Here is a 13,766-nt window from a genome sequence, read left to right on the forward strand (position 1 = left end):
CAGATGGGAAAATGCAATCCCCAAAGTGATGTTTATACTGGAATTACTCAATTTAAGTTAGGAAGGTTATTCCAATTTAACTAGATAACTCTGATTTGTGCTCTATAGGTATAGTTATGAGATTAAAATAACCTGGTACCCATTCATCTTGGGTATTCTCAGGAAATTAAAAAGCAAAATATTTCATCCTATAAAGCTCATCCATTCATTAAGTGCTACTTAATCCAGAAAGACCCTCTAGATTTTATTTCTGTTCCCTATAAGCAATTAAGTAAGATCATCTCCCATCCAAACCTAACTATTCCAAAAGGATTTGAAGTGAAAGGTCCAATGTGACCTTAAAAATTAGAATTTCATTTCTAGTATCATAGGTAGGTAACAGTATCAGGCTTACTGAAGTCTGGGATATTCTTTAATTTGATATCTGCTATCCACATTTGTACAGCTAAATATAGACTTCATGAAGACCTCTACATGAATCTTGGGTTTTCTACAGTGCCCCACTAGGGACTCTCTGAGGTCCATAGCAGATTCACCGTGAGACCTGATTCTTTGTCCTCAAGCACCTGTCAATTCAATAACAGTAATTCTGCACAATCACGGGATTTTACTTTTTCCTGCCAATTCAGGGTTGCCAGACTTAGCAAATATGAATACATGCCTGCTAAGTCACTTCAGTCGTGTCCAACTTTTTGCGAACCAATGGACATAGCCCACCAGACTCCTATGTCCATAGGATGCTCCAGGCAAAAATACTAGAGTAAGTTGCCATGCCCTCCTCCAGGGGATCTTCCCAACCCAGGGATCCAACCTGCATCTCCTGTCTTCTGCATTGGCAGGCTGTTCTTTACTGCTCAAGCCACCTTGGAAGCCCATAAATACATGACACCCCCATCAAATTTGAATTTCAGATAAACAACAAATAACTGGAGTGGTTGCCATTTCCTTCTCCAGGGGATCTTCCTTTTTTTTTGTTTGTTTTGTTTTGTTTTGTTTTTTCAGGGGATCTTCCTGACCCAGGGATTGAACCCAGGTCTTCCGCCTTCCAGGCAGACGCTTTAACCTCTGAGCCACCAGGGAAGACTTAAATATATATAGGGCCCATTAAACAATGAGTAATTTTTTAAGTATAACTATGTCCTAAATATTGCCATGGGCTTCCCTTGTAGCTCAGTCAGTAAAGAATCTGTCTGTAATGCAGGAGACCCAGGTTCGATCCCTGGGTCAGGAAGATCCCCTGGAGAAGAAAATGGCAACCCACTCCAGTATTCTTGCCTGGAGAATCCCATGGACAGAGGAGGCTGGCAGGCTACAGTCCATGGTGTTGCAAGAGTCAAACACGACTTAGCGACTAAACCACCACCACCAAATATTGCCTAGGAAATATATTTATACTTAAAAAAATACGTCATTGTTTTTCTGAATTTCAAATTTACCTGAACATCTTATGTTTTCTTTGGCAACCCTACCAGTCAGTCTCCTACAAGGTTGCCAATATCTGGGAGCCCCCAGTTTTGTCAGACATGTCTGCTTAGCAGTAGGTACTACTGTAGCTTCAGCCAGGATCCCTATCACTAATGTGATATCACTATCGCTAAATATCACGAAAGAAGAGGAACTCTCATTAGGGTGGGCGAGACTCTGAAGGCACAGCATTAGCTCTGATGCTCATAACTTCCAATGCAGTTCCAAAATAAGGATAGTGGCTCCTCACAGAGGAGAATCAAGGAGTGTCAGTTTTACACTGAACTTTCCAACCTGGCAGGAAGCAGTTACATAGATGATGTCCCTGAAATATTCCCTGATTAGGCTAAAAAGATATTTTAGTAATTTCCCCAAAATGCCTATATTCCCCCAGATAAATGTAACTTTGAGATGCCAAATAGAGGGTTGTAAAAAGTCACCAGGCTGGAAAGCAGATATGGAAACAGTATTTTGTTTTGATGAGACCCACATTTATACATTTATACCTACATTTACATTTACGGATAAAAATTAAGCAGATACTGAAGTTAAGAAATACATCTGTTTCTAATAAAAACTTTTTAAACCTGTTACTACATTTATATTAAGTCAAATAAAGGGAGTGATCACTGAGAAGAAAGCAGGTGAGTATTTATAACAATATTTTATGGGACATCTAATAATGTTTATAATATTAATAAACCAATGTGTACTGTATCAATTTAAATGATTTTATCATTCTTGTGAGATAAAGGTTCATTTTTTTGAAAAGCTATAGAAATCCTATGGTTAAATATTTGTAAAGCTGCTATTACTATCGTATCAGTATTAAAATGTGTTCTATATGTATATTTTACTAATTTTTATGACAGGTTTCATATTGTACCCATTTGAGAATCCAATAACTGCTATGGCTTCATTAAATTGTTGCTGATCATGTGTTTCCACTGTTTATTTTGAGACTGAATGTCAACCAGAGAATATAAACAATCACGGTGCATCCAGTTATGTTTTTGAATAAAGAACAAAACAAAACTTTGGTCTTTCTCTTTAACATTTTTTACTAGAAATATAACATATACAGGAAAGTACATAAAACATAAACAGACACAATATCAAACACTCATGTGACCACCAAGAAAGGGACATTTAAGTGTCTAGAAGTTCTGCCTGTTTCCATCCCTAATGTGAATACCTTTCCTCAGGAAGTTACTACCAGAATTCCCTGGTGGTACAGTGGATGAGAATCCTCTTCCCAATACAAGCACACAGATTCCATCCCTAGTCTGGGCAGATCCCACGTGCTGCAGAGCAACTTAGGCTGGGTGCCACAGCTACTCAACCCATTCACTGCAACTACGGAAGCCCGCACGTCTAGAGCGTGTGCTGCACAGTGAGAGAAGCCTGTGCACAGCAGTGAAGACCTAGTGCAGCCAAAATTTGTTTTTTAATTAAAACAAACAAAAAGAACCCAAAGGCTTAAGCCAAAAATGGGTTCTCTTAAAAAAAAAAAAGTAACTACTCATCTGTTTGTTTTCCTTTGTTTTTACCCTCTGAATATGCTGGGCCTAAATATGCAGCCCTAAATGCTATGATTTTTTTTTTTTTCTTTAAATTTGGCTACACCACAAGGCAAGTGGGATCTTACTTCCTTGACCAGGGCTGGAACCTGTGCCCTCTGCAGTGGAAATGCAGAGTTTTAAACCACTGGACCACCAGGGAAGTCCCCATGCATGTCATGTTGAACATTCTTGAACATGTACATTTGTGCAAGAGTTACTTTAATGTGTATGTCTAGGACTGGAACTGTTAGGTGGTAAAGCCTGCCTGTTTTCTAGATAACTGTCAAACTAGTATTCCAAGTGGTTGTACAAATCAATGGTCCCTTCAGCAAAGTATGAGAGTTGTAACTCTTCTTCTAGGGAGTCTTTTCAACTTAGTTTTTTAACATTTTGTTTACTTAGGAAATTACACAAATGATGTGGTTAATATATACTATTGTTTTCTGGATTTGTAAGTCAAAGAATTGTTAATATTATAGCAGGAAAGTCACATACTAAACATAGGAAATAATGTACATGATGAGGATCACAACAGAATTTATGTGGATCAGTCAGTTCAGTCGCTCAGTCGTGTCTGACTCTTTGCGACCCCATGAATCGCAGCACGCCAGGCCTCCCTGTCCATCACCAACTCCTGGAGTTCACCCAGACTCACGTCTATCGAGTCAGTGATGCCATCCAGCCATCTCATCCTCTGTCGTCCCCTTCTCCTCCTGCCCCCAACCCCTCCCAGCACCAGAGTCTTTTCCAATGAGTCAACTCTTCGCATGAGGTAGCCAAAGTACTGGAGTTTCAGCTTTAGCATCATTCCTTCCAAAGAACACCCAGGGCTGATCTTCTTTAGAACGTGGATAAATATGTACAATTTCTTATTTTAGTTTCTAAAGAAGAGGAAGAGAATCTGGACATACAGAAGTAGAGAAGGAAACAAGTAAAAACCAAATAGACAAAATTTGAAAGCCCACTTCCAGTCCTTTCTAAATTCTTGTTAGCAAATAAGTATTGCCTGAGAAGAATTTCCCAAAGCCTAATATAGCTTAATATATCAAAAATAGCAGCACCAGGACCTAGGGCTTTGAGAATTCTTTCCCCCCAGTTTTCTTGAGATATAATTGACATATGACCTTATATTAGTTTAAGGTATACAACATAATGGTTTGATATATGTATCTATTGCAAACTGATTTCTACAATAAATTTAGTTAACATCAGTCACCTCATATAGTTACAGGCTTTTTTCTTTCAAGAGAACTTTTAAGATTAGAAAGAAAAATTAGAAAATAGAGATGTAAAAATAAGAATATAAAAAAACAATAAAATAACATATTCACCCAAAAACCTGCATACAGATGTTTATAGGAGCTCAATTCATAATTCCAACACTTGCAAGCAATTAAGATGTCTTTCAGTAGGTGAATGGATAAACTGTGGTACATCCAGATAATGAAATATTATTCAGCACTAAAAAGAAATGAGCTAGCAAATCATGAAAGACATAGAATAAACTTAAGATGCATATTACTAAGTGGAGGAAGCCAATCTGAAAGGCTACACACTATATGTATGATTCCAGCTGTATGACATTCTGGGAAAGACAAAACTATGGAGGCAGTAAAGATCAGGGGTTTGGGGGAAGGGGGGAATGAATAGGTAGAGCACATAGGATTTTTAGGGCACTGAAGCTATTCTACAAGACACGTACATGGCAGATACAAGGCCTACATTTGTCTACACCCAGAATATGCAACACCAAGAATAGACCCTAATGTATGGATTTGGGGGTGATAATGATCTGTCAAAGTAGGTTCAGATATTGTAATAAAGGTATCACTCTGGAGCCTGGTGTTGATAGTAAAAAAAGATATGCCTGTGTAAAGGGTATATGGGAGCTCTCTATGCTCAATTTTGTTATAACCCTAAAACTGCTTTAAAATTTTTTGCTATAACCCTCAGTTCAGTTCAGTTCAGTCACTCAGTCGTGTCCGACTCTTTGCGACCCCATGAATTGCAGCATGCCAGGCCTCCCTGTCCATCACCAACTCCCAGAGTTCACTCAGACTCACGTCCATCGAGTCAGTGATGCCATCCAGCCATCTCATCCTCTGTCATCCCCTTCTCCTCCTGCCCCCAATCCCTCCCAGCACCAGAGTCTTTTCTAATGAGTCAACTCTTCGCATGAGGTGGCCAAAGTACTGGAGTTTCAGCTTTAGCATCATTCCTTCCAAAGAACACCCAGGGCTGATCTCCTTTAGAATGGACTGGTTGGATCTCCTTGCAGTCCAAGGGACTCTCAAGAGTCTTCAACACCACAGTTCAAAACCATCAATTCTTCGGCACTCAGCTTTCTTCATAGTCCAACCCTCACATCCATACATGACTACTGGAAAAACCATAGCCTTGACTAGACAGACGTTTGTTGGCAAAATAATGTCTCTGCTTTAACCCTAAACTGCTTTAAAATTTAAAAAATTTTTTAATTCTTTTTTTTTTCAAAAATAGGGGAAAAGAGTAAAGAAAAAAAAGTCAATAAATCCCAACAAGTTTTAAACATTTTGGTGTATAATCCTCTGAGCCTAAGATTTTTTTGTTGATGTACCTCACAAATCTTTCAAAATCACTGGCTTTCTTTTTTTTTTTTTTTTTTACTGGCTTTCTTTTCCACTGATATGAGTCAAAAAAGAAATCTGTTCACCTTGCTTTGAAAGATGTTTTTAAGGTGGTGCTTCTCAAACTATACTGTGTACAAATTATTAGATTTAGTTGTAATGCATGTTCTGATTAGTAGGTCTCGGTGGGACCTAAGAGTCTGTATTTCTAACAAGTTCTTTCTTTAGTCTACACTTTGCTGGGCTTCCCAGGTGGAGCGGTGGTTCGATCCTGGGTCAGGAAGATCTCCTAGAGTGGGAAATGGCAACTCACTCCAGTATTCTTGCCTGGAAAATTCCATGGACAGAAGAGCCTGGTGGGCTATAATCCATGGATTGCAGAGTCAGACCCAGTTGAGCATGGATGCACTCTCTCTACTGGCACTACATCTTGCACAACAAGGTTCTAGAGCTTAAAGAAAAATATTTTTATTTGTGTACTTTTGATTAAAGTCATTTGACACTGTGGAATTTTTGTATTCTGTGAACTACACATTTAACTGCTTTCAAAATGCTCAACACTGCTAATTATTAAAGAAATGCAAATCAAAACTACAGTGAGGTATCACCTCACACTAGTCAGAATGGCCATCATCAAAAAGTGTACAAATAATAGAGACTTCCCTAGCAGTCAAGTGTTTAAAACTCTGAGCTTCCACTGCAGGGGATGCAGGTTTGATCCCTGGTCAAAAAAATAAAAATAAAAAATTAAAGCTACAGAGTGTGTAGGGAATACTCCTACACTATTGGTGGACATGTAAATTGGTGCAGCTACTATAGAAAATCAGTATGGAGGTTTCTTCAAAAACAAAATATTTCCAACGGGGAAGAAGGAAGGGTGGGTGGGGATTAAAAAAACTCCCAGCAATCCCAATTCTAGGCATATATCCAGAAAAGATGGAAACTCTAATTCAAAACTAATTTAAAAAGATACATGCACCCCCAATTGTACTATTTGCAATTATCAAGACATGCAAGCAACCTGAGTCCATCAACAGAGAAATGGATAAAAAAGATCAGATGTGTGTATATATATACACATGCATAAAATGGACTATTACTTGGCTATAAAAAAGAATGGAATATTGCCATTTGCAGTAACATGGATAGACCTAGAAATTATCATACTGAGTGAAGTAAGCCAGACAGAAAAAGACAAACATTAACACTCATATGTTGAATCTAAAAAAGAATACAAATGATCTTATTTACAAAACAGAAACAGACTCCTCACAGACAGAGAGAACAAACTATGGTTACCAAAGGGGAAGTGGGGGGCGGGAGGGAATAAATTAGGAATATGGGATTAACAGATACACACTACTGTATGTAAAGTAGATAAGCAAGGATTTACTGTATAGCACAGAGAACTATATTCAATATCTTATAACAATCTATAATGGAAAAGAATCAGAAAAAATATGTGAAAGTGAAGTCGCTCAGTCCTTTCCGACTCTTTGCGACCCCATGGACTGTAGCTCACCAGGCTCCTCGGTCCATGGGATTTTCCAGGCAAGAGTACTGGAGTGGGTTGCCATTTCCTTCTCCAGAGGATCTTCGACGGATCAAACTCGGGTCTCCAGCATTATAGGCAGACGCTTTACCATCTGAGCCACCAGGGAAGCTATAATGAAAAAGAATCAGAAAAAATATGTAAACAATCATTTTGCTGTAAACCTGTAACTAATGCAACATTGGAAATCAACTATACTTCAATAAAAATAAAATAAAACCACTACTGGTAGTGAAAAAAAAAAGTTGGAGGTGAGTAGTGGTATGTCAGAAAGAAAATATGATGTAGAAAATGATTAAGAGATTAAATATGGTAAGAACAATTAAACTGTTGTAGATGCTCTATCGGAGAAGGCAATGGCACCTCACTCCAGTACTCCTGCCTCCGGTACTCCTGCCTGGAAAATCCCATGGACGGAGGAGCCTGGCGGGCTGCAGTCCATTGGGTCGAGAAGAGTCAGACACGACTGAGCGACTTCCCTTTCACTTTTCACTTTCATGCATTGGAGAAGGAAATGGCAACCCACTCCAGTATTCTTGCCTGGAGAATCCCAGGGATGGGGGAGCCTGGTGGGCTGCCGTCTATGGGGTCGCACAGAGTCGGACACGACGAAGCGACTTCGCAGCAGCAGCAGATGCTCTATAAATATTTGACATGAATTAAATCTAGCATAGTATGAATATAATTCCCTTTCAAAACCACTGCTTCTGCCTTTACCTTGCATGTAATTATTGTCATTTTGGAATTGTCACAATCACAACTCTCCTCTTCACTAAGGTGTTTTACAACTTCTAACATTTAACTCATTAAACATTTTGTCTATCAAGCAGAACAAAAACCCTAATTGCTTCCAAGTGTTTTTCTGATATTTCAATTCCTAGGGTCTCCTCCGACTAAGGAAAATCTTAAATCAGCAGTGATGTAAGACTGATAAAACCTTGGTGAAAAACTAGGACAGGAGAAGCAAGAGGCGGAACCTAAAGTGAGAGGAAAGCAGGGACTGGCGACGCGGAGGAGCGATTTCGACATTGGACGAGAGCCGGTTGCGTTTACTGGACGGACCGGAAGAACTCGCGAGTTGTCTCAGCACCATGGCGGGTCCCGTCAGCTTAAGAGAGCTTCTAATGGGCGCTTCAGCCTGGACAAGCTCTGAGAGTCCCGAGGGATCCCCTACAGAGGGTGGTGGGAGCGCGGCTGGCGGACCGGAGCCTCCTTGGCGGGAGGATGAGATCTGCGTGGTGGGAATCTTCGGCAAAACGGCTCTGCGCCTGAATTCCGAGAAGTTTTCACTTGTGAACACGGTGTGCGACCGACAGGTCTTTCCCCTCTTTCGCCACCAAGATCCTGGAGATTCGGGGGCTGGAATCAGGACCGAGGCTGGGGCCGTCGGGGAGGCTGGCGGAGCCGGGGACCCTGGGGCTGGGGCCGGGGCCGGGGCCGGGGCCGGGGCCGGGGATCCAGTTCGGGGAGGTGTAACTGCCGCGGAAGGCAACCGAACTGAGCCAGGTTCCCAGGATTACAGCCTTCTGCAAGCCTATTACAACCAGGAAAGCAAAGTTCTATACCTTCTTCTTACTTCCATCTGTGACAATTCCCAGCTTCTGCGGGCTTGTCGGGCCCTTCAGAGCGGGGAAGCTGGAGGTGGCCTCTCTTTACCTCATGCAGAAGCGCACGAGTTCTGGAAGCATCAAGAGAAGGTGCAGTGCCTCAGTCTCCTTTACCTTTTCTCCGTCTGTCACATCCTGCTTCTGGTCCATCCCACTTGTTCCTTTGACATCACTTATGATCGAGTATTCAGAGCCCTGGATGGACTGAGACAGAAAGTACTGCCCCTTCTCAAAACAGCTATTAAGGATTGTCCAGTTGGTAAAGACTGGAAACTAAACTGCCGACCTTGCCCACCTAGACTCCTTTTCCTTTTTCAACTCAATGGAGCACTCAAGGTAGAACCCCCTCGGAACCAAGACCCAGCTCATCCAGATAAGCCCAAGAAGCATTCTCCCAAAAGGAGACTGCAGCATGCCCTGGAGGACCAGATCTATAGAATCTTCCGGAAGAGTCGTGTCTTGACTAATCAGAGTATCAACTGCCTCTTTACTGTACCTGCCAATCAAGCTTTTGTGTACATAGTTCCCGGAAGCCAGGAGGAGGATCCAGTAGGCATGTTGCTGGACCAACTTAAGAGTCACTGTACTGTGAAAGACCCTGAATCTTTGTTGGTCCCTGCACCACTTTCTGGGTCCAGGCGATACCAGGTGATGAGGCAGCACAGCAGACAACAGCTTTCTTTCCACACTGACACCAGCAGTTCCAGTTCTTCGGGGCAGCTAGTGGATTTCACGCTGCGAGAGTTCCTATGGCAGCATGTAGAGCTAGTACTAAGCAAGAAAGGTTTTGATGACAGTGTGGGCAGGAACCCACAGCCTTCCCATTTTGAACTTCCTACTTATCAGAAGTGGATCTCAGCAGCTTCAAAACTGTATGAAGTAGCTATTGATGGGAAAGAGGAGGACCCAGCATCTCCCACTGGGGAGTTAACATCTAAGATTTTAAGCAGTATTAAAGTCTTGGAAGGATTTTTGGATATTGACACAAAATTCTCAGAGAACCGTTGCCAAAAAGCTTTACCGATGGCCCATAGTGCCTACCAGTCAAATTTGCCTCATAATTACACAATGACTGTCCACAAGAATCAGCTTGCCCAGGCTCTTCGAGTGTACAGCCAACATGCTAGGGGTCCAGCCTTTCACAAGTATGCCATGCAGTTACACGAAGACTGCTACAAGTTTTGGAGCAACGGCCATCAACTCTGTGAGGAGAGGAGTTTAACTGATCAACACTGTGTACACAAATTTCACTCCTTACCTAAATCAGGTAGCTAAAGTTTTCTTAGCATTTCACAATCAAAATTTGGGGCTGTGTTTGTATTCTTGTTTTCAGACAGTTTGTTCCCTGTGTATTGACATTTTAAAAAGAGAGCCCTACAGAAATTTAGGTACATCAGATTTAAGTTTCCTCACCTGCTGGAAAAAGAAAAATCAGCTATGACTACTAATTACATTCTTGGATTTAAAGAACAAACCCTAGGGTATTAGTAAATGAGAACTGTTAAATAATACAGAGTTTCAGGCATTTCATATTAATGTTTTTACCTTGGAACTTTGTGTAAAATGAACAGAATGAGATGTATGGTCACTATGTTGATGATAAACTTTACTTAGAAATTCTAGAAGTTTATATTTAAAGTAGGTTTTATTTCTATGTATTTCCACTTGCTGCTTCTGTTCGGTGTGTTTAATCAAGTGTTTGTGGGTTTGTGTTTGTGTGTTGAGGGTTTTCTTTTTCCCCTCCTCATTTCCCAAGAACTCTTTGGAGAAATTTGAGGCTTAGGTACAATTGAATGCAGAATAAATGTGGGTCTGCATTGTATGTAAAATGAATAATGACTTATATTTTGCAGGAGAAAAACCAGAGGCTGATAGAAATCCTCCTGTGCTGTATCACAATAGCCGAGCTCGATCCACTGGCGCCTGTAACTGTGGAAGGAAACAGGCACCCCGAGACGATCCCTTTGATATCAAGGCAGCTAACTATGACTTTTATCAGGTAGATTCTGCATTTTTTTTCTTCCTCTTCTCTCTGTCTCTTTAGCTAACTACCATCTGAGTAAAAATGTATCTTTTCAGAAGCAAAATGTCTATTAATAGATAAGTCAATGTCACTTGCAGTGTGATATGTGATGAGAAAATTCTTTATATATGTACTTATTTGCTTACCCGTTAACTGTCGATTCTTGCTTTTTAGTGTGAAGAACGTGTTGTTTTCTTTTATTTATTTTTGGCTGCCCTGGGTCTTCGTTGCTTTGCGCTGCTTTCTCTAGTTGCAGGGAGTGGCTGCTATGCTTCATTGTGGTGCTCGGGCTTCTCACTGTGCTGGCTTCTCTTGCTGCGGTGCACAGGCTGTAGGCACACAGGCTTCAGTAACTGCAGCACACGGACTCAGTAGTTGTGGCACACGGACTCAGTAGTTGTGGCACACGGGCTTAGATGCTCCACGGCATGTGGAATCTTCCCAAACCAGGGATTGAACTCATATCCCCTGCATTGGCAGGCAGATTCTTATCCACTGTGCCACCAGGGAAGTCCAAGAATGTTTGCTTTCCATGAAAGGTTCACAGGATTTGTTTGTTTGTTTCCTTCCTCCATAGCTTCTGGAAGAAAAATGTTGTGGAAAATTGGATCACATCAATTTCCCAGTATTTGAACCAAGTACTCCAGATCCTGCTCCTGCCAAAAATGAATCATCTCCTGCTCCCCCAGATGCAGATGCTGATAAACTTAAAGAGAAAGAACCTCAAACCCAAGGAGAGAGCACAAGCCTGAGTTTAGCTTTGAGTTTAGGCCAGTCTACTGATAGTTTAGGTACCTATCCAGCCGATCCACAAGCAGGAGGAGATAATCCAGAAGTTCATGGCCAAGGTGAAGTAAAAACTGAGAAGAGACCAAACTTGGTTGATCGGCAGGCATCCACAGTTGAATATCTCCCAGGCATGCTTCATTCAAATTGCCCCAAAGGTCTCCTACCCAAATTCTCCAGCTGGTCTTTGGTTAAACTAGGCCCTGCTAAGTCTTACAACTTTCATACTGGTTTGGACCAACAGGGCTTCATTCCAGGAACAAACTATCTTATGCCCTGGGACATTGTCATCAGGACTAGAGCTGAAGATGAAGGAGACTTAGACACGAATTCTTGGCCTGCTCCAAATAAGGCTGTTCCTGGTAAGAGAAGTGCAGTTGTCATGGGCAGAGGAAGACGGCGAGATGACATAGCGCGAGCATTTGTGGGCTTTGAATACGAAGACTCTCGAGGTCGAAGATTTATGTGCTCAGGACCTGACAAAGTAATGAAAGTAATGGGAAGTGGCCCCAAGGAATCAGCTTTAAAAGCCCTGAATAGTGACATGCCCTTGTATATTCTGTCATCCTCTCAGGGTAGAGGGCTGAAACCACATTATGCTCAACTTATGAGGCTTTTTGTTGTGGTTCCTGATGCTCCTTTGCAGATAATCTTAACGCCTCAGGTAAGAAATATAACTTTTTGTGTTGTTAGACAATCATGTTTGTTGTTTGTTTCGATTGTTTGAAAAAAAGGACAGGGTATCAAACTAATTAAACAGGTCTTAATTTTAAATACCTCTTACATTAATAACTAATTTCTGTTTCTTAAAAAATAAATTGTAGGTGTGTTAATCAGTTCACACCATCAATTCACATCATTTAGTTAGAGGCAGAACTTGAAATTAAAAATCTGTAGAAAAGCAGGATAATATTTGAGATTATTTAATATCAGATATGATTGAAATCAGGAGTGTACCTGCTTATGTGCTCTTTGAATCTGTCCTTGGTTTAGGCACTTAACCTTTCTTTTTCTTTTTTCTTTTTTTAATTTGTTTATTTAGCTGCATGGGGTCTTGGTTGCAACTCACAGTCTCTCTAGTTGCAGTGCAAGGGTTTAATTGCCCCATTGCATGTGAGATCTTAGTTCCCCAATGAGGAGTACAACCCTCATCCCCTGCTTTGCAAGGCAGACTCTTAACCACTGGGCCACCAGAGAAGTCCCTTTCAGATGTTTCTTATTGAAAAAATGTTAAAATAATCATATAACCTGTGTTTTTCAGGTTCAGCCAGGCCCACCACCATGTCCAGTATTCTACCCAGAAAAGCAAGAAATCACTCTCCCACCTGATGGCCTCTGGGTTTTGAGGTTTCCTTACGCCTACGTGACTGAGCGAGGACCTTGTTTCCCTCCGAAGGAAAACGTGCAATTGATGAGTTACAAGGTGCTCCGTGGGGTTCTTAAAGCGGTAACACAATAAGTGTTTTCCAGCCAGCACAGTCCTGAACTTGAGCTGGGTTTTGCTTTTGGTGTGTACTGCAGGATCTTTTTTGGTGTGTAATACTGTGTTTTCTTGAGCCCAAAATATGTTTTGGTTACAGAAGTTCAGTATTTGGACAGTAATTGTTCCACTGTTTCTTGATATTGTTGGTATTTATTGTAAATGGGGTATAACTTAATAAATGTTTATTCTAGAAAAGGACGTAAATACATGGTTGATACCTCTATTATCTCATTTCTGTTTTACTGTCCATAATAAAAAATATTTCTGTTATAACTGAATATCCCATTATCATGTTGAGCCAGAGGTTTGTTTTGTTCTGTTTTGTTTTTTACTGAAATAATGTTTTAGCTGGAATTTTCCTTAAAACACTGCTCCTGAAATTATATTCAGAACAAGATGATCCAGTAGGTTATCTGGTAATTGTATGAGTACTTAATTGCAAAAAGTGTTCTATATTGTTTGGCTCATAGTTTTGGTACCTGAGTTACATTGCTTTGTTCTCACCGTTTCATTCTTGGACTGATGAGATACCATATTTTTTAAAAACTTTATTTATTGTTTTATTTATTTATTTTTGGCTGTGCTGGGCTGTTTTTTAGTGCTTTTGCGAGAGCTTTCTCTCGTGTGGCGAGGTGGGGCAACTCTTCCTCGCAGTGGCCTCTCTTGTTGTGGAGCACAGGCTC

At 40.9% G+C, this 13,766-nt stretch overlaps 1 protein-coding gene across 1 annotated transcript; it reads left to right on the plus strand.

Annotated features, from left to right (window-relative positions):
• Positions 1 to 8,244: 8,244 nt before the first annotated feature.
• On the plus strand, positions 8,245 to 13,361 carry SMG8 (SMG8, nonsense mediated mRNA decay factor). The gene is made up of 4 exons (XM_027517974.1): positions 8,245 to 10,058; positions 10,645 to 10,790; positions 11,392 to 12,264; positions 12,862 to 13,361. The coding sequence occupies exons 1-4, from the start codon at positions 8,276 to 8,278 to the stop codon at positions 13,057 to 13,059; spliced, it is 3,000 nt and encodes a 999-aa protein (XP_027373775.1). The 5' UTR covers positions 8,245 to 8,275; the 3' UTR covers positions 13,060 to 13,361.
• The last annotated feature ends 405 nt before the right edge of the window (positions 13,362 to 13,766 follow it).

Source organism: Bos indicus x Bos taurus, chromosome 19 (assembly GCF_003369695.1).
Source record: "Bos indicus x Bos taurus breed Angus x Brahman F1 hybrid chromosome 19, Bos_hybrid_MaternalHap_v2.0, whole genome shotgun sequence".
Classification (NCBI taxonomy): Eukaryota; Metazoa; Chordata; class Mammalia; order Artiodactyla; family Bovidae; genus Bos; species Bos indicus x Bos taurus.